This window comes from Mesoplodon densirostris, chromosome 8 (genome assembly GCF_025265405.1).
Source record: "Mesoplodon densirostris isolate mMesDen1 chromosome 8, mMesDen1 primary haplotype, whole genome shotgun sequence".
NCBI classification, from domain to species: Eukaryota; Metazoa; Chordata; class Mammalia; order Artiodactyla; family Ziphiidae; genus Mesoplodon; species Mesoplodon densirostris.
In genome coordinates this window covers 12024624-12038127 of record NC_082668.1, presented here as the reverse complement: position 1 = coordinate 12038127, position 13504 = coordinate 12024624, and the positions used below count along the sequence as shown (strand labels likewise).

Below are 13504 nucleotides of genomic sequence, written 5' to 3'. Positions count from 1 at the left end.
CCACATGCCGCGGAGCGGCTGGGCCCGTGAACCATGGCGGCTGAGCCTGCACGTCCGGAGCCTGTGCTCCGCAACGGGAGAGGCCACAACAGTGAGAGGCCCGCGTACCACAAAAACAAAACAAACAAAAACAAAAAACAAAAAAACAATTCCTCTCGGCTTGAAATACCTAGAGGGGTTTATGTATCTGCAGTGAACCCTGAATGATAAACAACCTAAGCTCTGCTAAGTGGCCTCCCTTCCCCTATCATCCATTCTCTGTATGGCAGCCAGGAGCATCTTGATAGAACGTCAGTCAGATCATATTTCTTCCTTCCTTAAAACCATCCAGTGCATTCCCATGGCATGGAAAAGAAAACCCAGCTTCCTTCCATAGTCCACAAGGCCCCGTGTCTTCTAAGTCCTGCCCAACTCTCTGTCCTCATCCTCCAGTCACCCGCATTTGTTCACCAAGCTCCCAGTACACTTGTAATAACTCTGTTTCTCGAACACATCCAGCCTGCTCCCACTGGAGGGCCTTTTCACTTAAGATTCCCACTAGGCTGAACTGTGGCTGTCTTACTGGGGAGCCCTGTGGGCCAGGAGCTCCTCTTTCTCCTGGAAAGCCTGGAGCACCTCTTGAGCCGTTGTAGCCATCTATGCCAGATTTGCCTCTGGATCCAGGAGGCCCTGGGTGCCCCTACAAGAAACAAAATGATAGGTGAAGCATTTTTGCAAGAATACCATAACAAAAAGGTTCTGCAATACGGGTCCCCAAATTATGGCAATTGTGACTCACATGTCGTTCAGTTTTGTGAAACTTCCTTCCCCACCCACAAGAACTATGTAGCATAGTAAAAATAAATAAACTATTTTCATATACCCCAATTTAAATTAATTTAGTCTGGAGTATTTTCAGAGATTAGGGAGGAAATCTTCCTTGAAGTCCTTAGAAAGACTCTAATGAATTATAAACCCTGCCAAATACCTTCTCCTTCTTTCCTCTAGTTTTCATATCAGCAATGAGAGGTTTAAGCCCACTTCCACCATTAGGACTCACCAGCAAATAAAAACTTTTGTAATGAGTATAAATTTATTTCCAGAACATTGTACTTGACCTGACAAGTATACTAGCTCATATTTTGGAATGCTTTTCTCCAATCTTTTTGAAAATCTTGTTCTTCAAGTAAAATGTTTTGGTCTCAGAGTTATTACACAAAATTGAAATGCAAGCACCCTTCCGTTTACTAAAATAAGAAAATAAAGAAGAGTTTGCCATATATATTATGCACAATATATATCATATAAATATATTTTATATATATACAAAACATGTGATTTTAAGGGCTTTGATCAGTGTCTCTCCCTTCTTTAAAAAAATGGAGAAAATTTAAGGATACTTACAGGTATCCCATCCAAACCTGGGAATCCAGGAACACCGGTTGGACCCTAAAATCCCAGAAAATAAAATGAAGATATAAAAGCTACTAAATTATTAGATTAACAGGTTAATTTACTTAAAAACATTAATAATTAATAACTTGTTTAAAAAAATCTTATCAGTCATTGTCATCTATTTTTACATTAAGGAGCTCAAATGCCAACATTTGGAAATCAACCATTTGTGCTTTTCTTTTTGTACTTAGGAAGCCAACATGGCAATATTAGTTCAAAGAATACATTCAATGCCCTATAACTGGAAATTCAACTTCTCAGGCTCTATTTATCCTAGAGAAACAAACTCTTAAATGTAAACACAGGTAATTTACAGGACTGTTTTTGCACACTTGCATTACACGAAGTTGGACTAGGATCTCAAATTCTCATCAACAGGGAATAGACTATAGTTTTATCCATATTATGGCATATCATAGAGTGTTTTTAAAGGAGTAAATTCAATCTACATAAACTGATATGGAATGATCTCCAAGCCATATGGTTGAGTAAAAAAAAAAAGGCTCTGCATGATACATATAGTATCAGTTAGGTTGTTTTAAAAAGCCATAAAGAAAACCACTCCTCACTGGGTAAACTCATGTATTTAAGCGCCTAGAAAAGGTCCAGAAAGGCATGCTCCTCTGGAAAGGGGTTAGGAATGAGGACTGAATACTGAAGAGGAGTTTAGACTTGATTTTTCTAAGGTTCAGATACATACTACTTGTGATTATTAAAAAATCTGGCATAGCAATTCTGGTGAGTGTTTAATACGAATCTTTCACTTAAGAAGAGGCTTACCTTATCACCTTTGTCACCTGCTGCTCCAGGAAGGCCACTGTCACCTCTCATCCCTTTCTCTCCTGGAATTCCAATGGGTCCTGGTGGCCCCAGTGGTCCAATAGGACCCTGTGGCCCTGGTGGTCCTGGTTGACCCTAAGAAGCAAGATTAAAAAGGCAGGGGGATGGATGATTCTTAAGTAATGTTTTCTAACAAAAAAATATGGTGACTTGGGTTTACAGAAGACTGGAAAATTAAAGATGGAGCAAACTCTAATAATAGAAGCATGAACGATCAATTAATTATAAAAAAAGAAAATGTTGCCTTTTTCAATCTGAATCAAAGCTGTACAATAAATTTGAATTACTGCATGTACACACACATCGATAAACTGATTGTAGTTCTCTTACTATTTTCATTCTGTCATTGAAATTTATAAATCTTGAGCTGTTTAGTGAAGTAAGTAATTTTTAAAAATCAAAGTCTCATTAACATTATGTAAGTGACACAAGTTAAGAGTGAGGAAAAACTGCCAGATCTTTTATTTACTTCAAATGGCTCATAATTTGTCTGTCCTTTTAGGGGGAAACATTTCTTTTTTAGCTGCTTTTATCTAATTTCTTATCCATAATTTGGAATCAGGCTCTCCATGTCACATTATTTTTATGCAATCCAACTTTCTTTCCATGAATGAAAACATCACCTTTTATTTTAGGCAAAGAAGTTTCAGGAACTCAGTTCTCCCCCTAAACCCACAGTGGGAACATCTCTGGGACAAAGATGAGGAACTCCTTGCTCCCTTTAAGCCTGTTCTCCGTTGCATTTAGATGCACTGATGCAGTGAATGAATGTTCAGTTACGACAGGGAGTCTCACAGCTCTTTCTAGGAGTAGGAAGGTTGGTATGTCTCAGCATCAGTTTCTCTAACTTCCGGATGATCATATCTAGCTGCCTCTTTGTTTGACATTTTGAATACTATGGTACCCTCAGCTTAAAAAAATCCAAAATGGAACTTTTGATTTTACCCCCAAATTTGATTCTCCATCCACCGTCCCTATCTACCCAGAATCCAGCCCCAGAATCCTGGGATTCATCCCAGATATTCCTCTTTCTGCCACACCTACATTTAACCCATGATCAATTCCTAGCATTTCACTCCCGAAATGGGTCTGAAACTCACCCACCTCACTGTCTGCCTTGCTGTGACCCTGCAGGTCAGCATCAGTGAGACCAGTGTTCCAGGCTCCCAAATGGCTTTCCAGCTTCCTCTAACCCTCCTCCCTGCCCCTCTTCAAGTGACATTGAAACAGAAATCAGAGGCACTTCCCTGGTGGTGCAGTGGTTAAGAGTCTGCCTGCCAATACAGGGGACACGGGTTCGTGCCCCGGTCCAGGAAGATCCCACATGCCACGGAGCGGCTGGGCTCGTGAGCCACAACTACTGAGCCTGCACGCCTGGAGCTGGTGCTCTACAACAGAAGAGGCCACCGCAGTGAGAAGCCCACACACAGCAACGCAACTAGAGAAAGTCCGCGCGCAGCAGCTAAGACCCAATGCAGCCAAAAATAAATAAATAAATAAATTTATTAAAAAAACAAAACCAGAAATCAGACCATGGCATGGCCCTGCTTTTTAAACTTTCCTTGTCTTCCCACTACATGTAGAATAAACCTCATGCTCCTCACTTTCCAGGCCTTATAGGGTGTGGCCCCAGATTCCCTTGCACTCCGTGCTGTGTCCGCCCCACACTCACTAAGTCCCAGCCACGCTGCTCTTTTCTGTCTCCGGGCCTCGTTGTGAGCATTCTCTCTGGATGGCTCTTTCTCTAGATCTGCACATAACGTGGATCGCTCCTAAACTGCCACCAGTGAAGTAGGATCTCCAATTCATCCTCACCCCCATTAGTCTCCATCAGGGTATCCTGTCCACTTCCTTCTTAGCATCTTAGCATTTCACATTTTTTAAATTATGTGTTTGCCCATCAGTTTGTTGTCTGCTCTCCGACTAGACACTAGCACCATGAGGGCAGGGATATCTGCTCACCAGTTAAGTCTTCCAACTACCATCTACCGTGGCCTTTGGCTCAGGAATGAATGAATGAATGAGGGATAGATGTGGCAGTGACTACGCTCACAGGCTTAGTGGTCCAGCCTGACCACCCATCCGCTCCAGACACACTCTACAAGGGCCCTGTATGATTGGGAAAGTGATTTTTGAATGTTGCAAAAAGCTATTCTATCAAATCTAATCTTTATGACATACAGATTGATTTTACACATTCAAACTTACTTTTTATGAAATAATCAACTCATGGGAACAATGAGGCTCTTCAAATGAATTTAAGAATCTAAAATCAGGGTTTCTAAATGATACTTCCAGCCTCAGCATTCAATCTCTGTCTATAATTTGATGTGAGCAGAAAGTATCTTAGATTCATATGTTTTTTTAAATAACTCGCTTTGCATTCTTAAGATAATACTCTTAGATTAGGTAAAGAGAAGCTTTATAATGAGACGTTTATAACAAGGCTTTCGCCAATGCAGGGTGATCTGGTCACATGACACCATGCCCTGTGGTGGCTAATGCGTCCAGCTGTGTTGTCTAACACATGTCAAAATCCATGCTTTATTTCACTACAGTTTGAAAACACTCTGTATTCATCTGAAGTCAGGTTGTCACCTGCAATTATTTTATGCTTTTTAAAAATTTTCCAAAGATTTAAGAAAAAATCATTTAATATCCCCTTTCCCGACCCAAACAACACGGATAACTGTATTCAAAGAGCAAGTAAGTCTTGATATGTGGAGAGAAAAGCTGAGTGGATTTCAGGAGATATCTGCTTAGAACTTTTAAACCTCTGGGCCATTTCAACCTTAGTGCTCAGCTCTAACCGTGCACGGGACCCTGTATAAGAATGTAGGGCTATCCTTTGGGTGTATGGGGCCCTGGGAAAAATATGTTTTGGAGAGTCCCACCTACATAAAAATTTGAGTCACCTGAAATCAGTGTATCAGTGTCATTCTGGTGATCCAATCTCAGTAATTCCATGAACGAAGAACAAAATCCCACAAGCGGGCAAGTGAGACTGTCCTATTAGGCGGCCACCCTCTGGATAGCAGGGCCCGGCCATGGGGCCCCAGCCCAGCCCAAGAGCATGAGCCCCAGAGCTCCTCATGTGGTCAACTCCCACTGGATAAAGGGTCAGAGAGTGTCCTGTTGAAATGACTTTTAAGCCCAAGATGGCACCACTGCTGCCTGGGTGCCACTTCAGCAAACTTATGTCACTTCTGTGCCCCTGTAAATGCTCCTCATAAACAGAAGTGGAATCCATCCAGGCAGCTAATTGCCAGATGCCAAGCCAACTTTGGGCTCTACGCGTACTTCCTTGTTCCTTATTCTTTATCCCATAAAGGCTTCTTGACTTCTCCCCATTTTGCAGTCCTCCGGATCCTTGGGAACAGAGGTTGCCCACTTCATGAGGTGTTAAATAAAATTTGTTTGTAAACTGTCTTGAGTTTTAACAACCTTGAAGGGAAGAAACAGATGCTGGGACCCATCGGTCCTGGTCCCCAGTTGGGATGCCATCTTGGACAGTGCTGCTGGCCTCGGTCAGGCCCAGACACAGGAGAGAGGCAGGGCCTGGGGTCAGGAGCCCTGCTTGTCCTGGTCTAAGGACAATAATGCAAGAATATTCACCACATCATCTTTGGTAATATCAAGAAAAACTGGAAATTGCAAATGAGACTGATTGAATAAATTATGGTATCTTCATACAAGGAAATACCGCACAGGCTGTCTTAGTCTGGGTGCCCCAGAAGCAAATGTAGGACACGGCATCAATGCAAACGGTTTATTTGAGAATAAAGGAGACATGGTGACAAGGAGACGGGGTGAAGGAGCAGGGATGTGACACAGAGAAGGAAAGGCAGCCCACAAGGCTGTGGTATCAAGCCAGTTACCACCGTGGGTTACTGGAGCTTAACCCAGAGAGGAAACTCTGCATGTCAAGGTAGATCACACACCTCAGAGTTATCCGGCCCGGGGTGAGGGAGTTAGGGTATTTATCTCCCTGGTGGAGGGCCACTGATGGTGAGTGGGAAGTGTCTGCTCCTGGGGCTTTGAGAAAGCCCACAGACAAAGAGATGAAGAGAGTGGCAGCTGGAGACCCCCCTTAACTCCCCTCCAAAACAGGAGCACTGAAGTAATAGGCCTCAGGGAAATGCACAGGGCCCAGACACTAAAGGGCAAAGTAGGTCTCTCTGGATGGATACAGAACAGCCTTGTGATGCTCATGAGGAAGAAACAGAGTGACTGAGCTCCAGGCTCTGCAGTCAGCGCCTGTGTCTGAAGCCCAGGCCCACACTTACTAGCTGTGTGACCTTGGGCATGTTTCTTAACCCCTCTGTTCCTCAGCTTCTTTATCTGTCAGTGGCTTGTGGACATGAAAAGAACAGTGCGGGCTTCCCTGGTGGCGCAGTGGTTGAGAGTCCGCCTGCCAATGCAGGGGACACGGGTTCGTGCCCCAGTCCGGGAAGATCCCACATGCCGCGGAGCGGCTGGGCCCGTGAGCCATGGCCGCTGAGCCTGCGCGTCTGGAGCCTGTGCTCCGCAACGGGAGAGACCACAACAGTGAGAGGCCCATGTACCACAAAAAAAAAAAAAAAGAACAATGCATGTAAAGTGTTTAGCATAGTGCCTGCACAGTAATGCTAGTTATTGTTATTATACATGATTGTTATTATAAATAGTTCATTGTTAAGTGGGGAAAAAAAGCAGTGCATCATATGATCCCACCGGTAGAGAAACAAATGGACATACATTTTCTTAAAATATATGTTTATAAACGAACATTTCTAGATGGATATACAAGAAATGGCACGTTACTACATCTCAAGAGTGAGAAATGCAAACCAGAGCAATGATAAAGTCTGTTTTGTGAGCATCTTACCGTCAGCAAATGTGACTTTTATAATAAAGATTAATTATGATTTCTTTCATCATTAAGTCATTGACCTTACTGACATTACTGACAAACTTTAACATCTGCCTAAATTTTATAAATCAAAATCATACTTTGTTTGAACTTTCCCTTCTCTTCATGCTTTTTCATCATCATTATAATAGCTACTACTTCTTGAGTATCCATAAAAATACTAAAAGCTCAGCACTTTCAAGGAAGCTTAAATATATAAATATGTGTTACAGAAAAGACAACAATAATATATAAGATCAATTCTATGGGCACAAACCATCTGGGGGCACTTTGAGGGCATATTACTTTTCTCTAAGTATTATACAGTTTTTAAACTACAATCTAGAAGTAAGAATAAATAATGAATTCAGCTGACCTTTTCTACCTGTTTTAATTAATCTTACTTGGTTTAGATTAATTACCATAAGTGAAAAGCTCCCATTTTTCCTAAATTAAAGGCTCAGGAAATAACTGCTTTTTCATTAAGTTTGGAAATTATCTTTGTGTCTTACATATATAATTTACACAAACTCCTAAATTATCTTTTGTGAATGCTGTACTTCACAATAACGTATTATTTAAAAACAACAAAATGCATGTTTGAACATAAAGGGTAACAGAGAGGACAGCCAATTCACTGGCTATAATTCTCTTTAATGTATTTCATTTTAGACACGCGATGCCGGATCCAGGGAGCTAATGGAACTTTGGGGAGAAAACAAAAAGGAGTGGAAATATTCAGCACAGGGGCAAGAATGATAAAACTGCATTCGACATAGAAACGTGTCCTGGTTTGAGAAAGTGCCATCTAAAGCACTCACAAAGAGAAGTACAACTAGAGATGGTAATTTGCATTATTAAATTCTTCCTCCCTCTCTCCCCCCTCCTCCCCCAGCCCTGATGGGTCACACTGACATCCTTGCCGTTTCTCAACAAGCTCTGTTCTTTCACAGACTTCGGTGTCTTGTCCCTGAAGTGTCCCTCCCATGCCCTTCATGTCATCTCTCAATCCCCGCCCCGAAAGACTCCACTGATCTCCTGCCCTGGTCCCAAACCCTTCAGAATTAAATGTCTCTCCAAGCCACCTCTATAATAACACTTCTCACTGGCTCCTGTGATCACCTCTTTGTCTGTGAGTTCCCAGGCCTACATCCACCGGACTGTGAGCTCCTGGAAGACAGAGTCTAGGTGCCCAAGGCCACGATGTTAAGACAGGCAGAGAACAATAAATACTTAATAAAATAATGTTAATAAAATCTTAATAATTAATCTTTAAAAAATAATTTAAAATTAATAATAATTAATAAAATAATTTTAAAATTAATTTAAAATCTTAATAAAATAATTAATAAATACTTAATAAAATAATGTCAGACCCACCCACCCAACCCAAAGGAAGACTGTAAAGGAGGAAAAGGATCTTTCTCCTGTCTCTAAATGGACATCCCTGGAAGTCTGGCTGAGAATAGCTATGCAGATCTGAGATGATTCCACGCTGGGGCGAGCAGAGCAGTGGCCTTGAACACAGTAACGTCTGGTGTCTGCTGCTGTTGAGATATGACACAGGTGTCCTCCGTCTTCTTTTCAACCATGCTAAATGGCAAAACACAACCCCTACCTTGAAAAGTGAACAAACTAACAGAAAGCACTAAATGCCTACTTTTTTACGGGGCAGACTGTGGTTTGTTTTCTATGCAGTGCTGTTTTTTCCTCTTAATAGGTTTTTTTTTTTTTTTTTTCTTTTTGCGGTATGTGGGCCTCTCACTGTTGTGGCCTCTCCCGTTGCGGTGCACAGGCTCCGGATGTGCAGGCCCAGCGGCCATGGCTCACGGGCCCAGCCGCTCCGCGGCATATGGGATCCTCCCAGACCGGGGCACGAACCCGTATCCCCTGCATCGGCAGGCGGACTCTCAACCACTGCGCCACCAGGGAGGCCCAATAGGTATTTTATTATAGGATAAATGTAAAAAAATACTCTAAGCCTTGTATAACAGTATTAAATCTGTCAGAAAGCTGTTCACAAAAACTTCCCAAACACCAATCTTTGAATGAGTCATTGTTAGTTCACCCAATGTGAGTAAATAATTTATCCACAGTGATGGAGAGAACAATTCCACTTTCATGAAGTTATTTCATGTAAAAGAAGGAGTCAGTAAAAGAAAAAAAGACTATGTTTAAAAGTAAATAGTTGAGCTCACTAATTTCTCAGACGACACCAGAATTAACTTCAGGATGAAGGGGCGTAAATAACAAGCCCAGAAAAGACATTTCTATAACTACAGAATCATTAAACAATCACAGGAATTTTGCATCTTTAAAATAAACATTTTTAAAGAAATCGTCCACTCCTGCCCATGCACCCTCCACCCACGATAGGCAATGGACCACTGCACTGAAGTCACCATAGCAAAAAGAAAAAATGCCCAGGGGAATGGCTGGCTTCCAGATGTGGGATCTCTGAATTTCTTTTTTTTTTTTTTGCATGGAATTGCCTCTGTGGTTTCCGACTTTCCGTGAGAGACAGTGAAGTCAGAAAACGGATTCACTAAATCCAGAAATGCCAATTGGTTTGACAGCTGAGGAAGCTCCGGCATGCCATGGGAAGCCACCAGGCCATCGTCTTCTACCCAAAGGCCAGGCTGGCACCGTGTCATCAGACGTGTTATACGCGCCTCCCCACTGTGGCTACAGGCTCACTGGGCTCTCGGGCCAGCTGTACAAATAAAGGATGCAGGCAATCGGAGTGGACATGGAATCCTACACCTGCCTGGCTCTCTGAAGCTGGAACATTCCTCTAGGATTCTCCCTTGTTAATCGTCTGTGTCAGGCACACTTCTTGAGCTGGGCTAAGATCAAACTATTTTTATTTCACAACACTTGGTCGACGAGACCAACAGATAAGAGGATATGTACATTTTAAAAACCCAAATCTCCACAACTGCCTTTTGGGCTGCCACTGATCTGCTTGCCTCCAGGGCCCAAACCCTATGGGGAATGACAAAAATCTAAGAAATCCTTTGTCATTTTAGCAGTATGAGGATTGGGAGAAATAGCTACAGATATACAATGACAAATGTATGTACACACTTTTTGTGCAACTATTTCTTGCTCTTTTTTAACCAGAGAATCAGTGCAAGGAAGTATAAATGAATGAATGAATGAACGAACGAACAAATGAGTAAGAAAGATGCTTTTATTATACTAGTTACACATAAATTTCCAAATTACCCTTGGTCAATAAGATCATGACATTGATCATCAAAAGTGTCACAGGAAGGGGAAGGTATTTCTTTATTAAGCTTGGTTATGTACCTCCCAGTGTCCATACCTTTCCTCACTTAATCCAACCAGCAACACTGAGATTTTTATCCCTGTAGAAATGAGGAAAGCCTAGGGGGCTATAGCTTACTCAAACTGAGGTGCCTAGTGAGCTTGAGTTCATACCTCAGTTTCTCAGAGGATCAGTCAGTTTCTCTCCAAACCTCACCTCCTTCCACGGCGTCATCCTGGCACCATGGAGGGTCCCTGCACTAAACCACACTCACGCTCTGCCAACCGTGACATTTCAACTGCTTCCAGCCTTATCTTATTTGTAAACATTTAAAAAATTTTATCATGATGCATTTTATTTTCTCTTAAGAAGTTTTTTTTTGGGGAGGGAAACAATAGTATTCATCAAATGAGTTAAAGACCTCCATTTTTGTGGCTCTCAAATCTAATTTTCTAGTCCCATCCTCTCTCTGTTTTCTAGAAACTTCCTTGAATCTTCTTCCCTGTAAATTTACACTCATCATATCAGAGGTGAGCTCATCATCCCAGACTAGTTTCCCTGCCTTTTTCTTCCCCGACTCAGCAGACGGCAACTTGGTTCCTTCCATCATTTAAACTCCCCACGCAGCTGTCAGCTTTGGTGATCCCCCTTTCCCTCCTTATCCATTCCGTCCCAAGACCAAGCCTATCACATCTTTCTTTGAATTAAATCTCAGGTGCCTGTCTTTCTTTCATCCCACCGTGGAGACCTGGGTCGTGGTCTGGTCATCTCAGGTGGGGGACACAAGCACCAGCCTCCCCAGCTTCTCTAACTCCAGTCTCCTCCCCATTTCCACATGTAACTCTCAACTGACCTTCAGTCTTCCCTTTGCTGTGTTATTGCTTCCATCAACACCTGCAATGAGCACAGTCTACCTTCCTCCACCCCAGCCAACCCTAGTCCCTGTGTGTCCACACCTACACCCTCTGCTCCAATTACACTTGCGCCTTCTGTTTGCCTGAGGCAAAAGCAGCCTTTGTCCATCTGTAACTCAAATTCAACCTTCCTCCAACCAAAACTATGATGACAGCAATGATGAAAATGATGGTGACGATGTTAGCGTACCCTTCACTGAGCACTTACTCCATTCTGAGCACTGACACAGCACTGTGCATTCTTCTCATGGAATCCTTACATCCTTAAAGCAAAAAGTCATCCTGTATCTACTTTTTCATTCTGAAATGAGGAAGCTGAGGCTCAGAGAGATGAAGCAAGTGACCCAAGGCCACTTGGCTACCACCTGGGGAAGCAGAGTCATACATGCTTCCCGTTTCACCCTAGTCCTTATCAATCTCACTCTGGTACAAACTCTCATGTCCACCTTCAAACAATTAACATAATACCTAAATAGGCTCAGCACCTATATTTCATTATTGTTTTGTGCATGTTACTTTAGTATCTGCTTGGGGTGATGTCGTCCAGTAAGATTTTTGAGGCCAGGAATACGTGTAAATTTTTATTACCACCTCAGCACCTTGGCTACTGCCTTACACAGTATAAATTCTAAACATATACTCGTGGCCTTTTATTATTAAAATCAACAAAGAAGCCTTCGGCAGCACCCCTCTGCCTTTTTGACACTTGACTGTAATTCAATCATTCAGCCCCTAGGTGGCACTATAACATCACTTAAACCCTCAAACGGGAATCAATGCACAGCTAAAGAGCTGGTGCCTCCAGGGTCCTCCTGTATCACAGATGTAATAAGGACTGCTGGAGATCTAGAAGGATCATAAAATAAATAACAGAAAGATTTTACTCAAAGAGTAGACAATCCACGGAGACCGGACTGAAATGGCAGAGTATTTTCTTGTACCTTAAGTTCACCTCACTCAATGAGGGCATAAATTTGTCAGTTTAGCCTGTAGTAACGCTGACTCAGGATCTTCAGCTGTGTGCTTTTTTTTTTTTAATGGATGTAAAATGAATACTATTTTTTTTCATAAACAGCAGGACAATAATTTGGTCTTCCAAACCAGTCAGGTAAAACTCACATATTAATATCTTTTTATTTGATTAATAAGCTATATTTTCTGTATCTTTTTTTTTCTTCCAGGTTCTTTTTTTTTTTTTTTGGCCGTGCCACACGGCTTGTGGGATTTTAATTCCCCGACCAGGGACTGAACCGGCCCTCAGAACTCAAAGCGTGGAGCCCTAACCACTGGATCACCAGGGAATTCCCTATGCTGTACATCTTAAACTTATACAGTGGTGTATCAATTATATCTCAGTAAAACACTGGGAATTCCTGAGTTCCAGGTTTGATCCCTGGTCGGGGAACTAAGACCCTGCAAGCCGCACGGTGTAGCAAACAAGCAAACAAAAAAGATAAAAAAGATGTACAGCGGGCTTCCCTGGTGGCGCAGTGGTTGAGAGTCTGCCTGCCGATGCAGGGTACACGAGTTCGTGCCCCGGTCCGGGAAGATCCCACATGCCGCGGAGCGGCTGGGCCCATGAGCCATGGCCGCTGAGCCTGCGCGTCTGGAGCCTGTGCTCAGCAACGGGAGAGGCCACAACAGTGAGAGGCCGGCATACCAAAAAAAAAAAAAAAGATGTACAGCATAATGATTTAACTCACATCACAAAATGACTATCACAATAAGCGGAGTGAACATCCATCATCTCCTATGATATAGATACAAAATATAAGAAAAAGATCAGCTGTTTTCTTAAGAGGCAGCTTGATGCAGTGGGAAAAAAACACTGCACTGAGAACTAGAAGACACGGCTTTGCCACCAAACAATAAATAAGGTCCCCCACCTACTGTACAGCACAGGGAACTATATTCAATATCTTGTAATAGTCTAAAAGACTAATAATCTTTAGGAAGATAATCTTTAAAAGAATATGTGTGTGTGTGTATAAAACTGAATCACTTTGCTGTACACCTGAAACATTGTAAATCAACCATATTTCAATAAAAAAAAATAAGGTCACCCCTTGAGCCAGGTCGTGGAAGAGTGGTTTTCGCATTTTTAGAAACGGCGTAACATCAGCCCAGCATCGCACACCTGCTGTGGGAACGGAA

General features: G+C 42.4%; 1 protein-coding gene across 1 annotated transcript in view; it reads right to left on the bottom strand.

Annotated features, from left to right (window-relative positions):
* COL4A4 (collagen type IV alpha 4 chain) overlaps nucleotides 1–13504 on the bottom strand; it is a 122940-nt gene that overhangs the window by 92767 nt on the left and 16669 nt on the right. Inside the window, exons 4-6 of the mRNA XM_060105923.1 lie at nucleotides 2215–2349; nucleotides 1384–1428; nucleotides 563–679 (exon numbers count right to left, since the gene is read on the bottom strand). Of these exons, the coding sequence (XP_059961906.1) occupies nucleotides 563–679; nucleotides 1384–1428; nucleotides 2215–2349 (297 nt within the window). The remainder of the gene's footprint in view (nucleotides 1–562; nucleotides 680–1383; nucleotides 1429–2214; nucleotides 2350–13504) is intronic.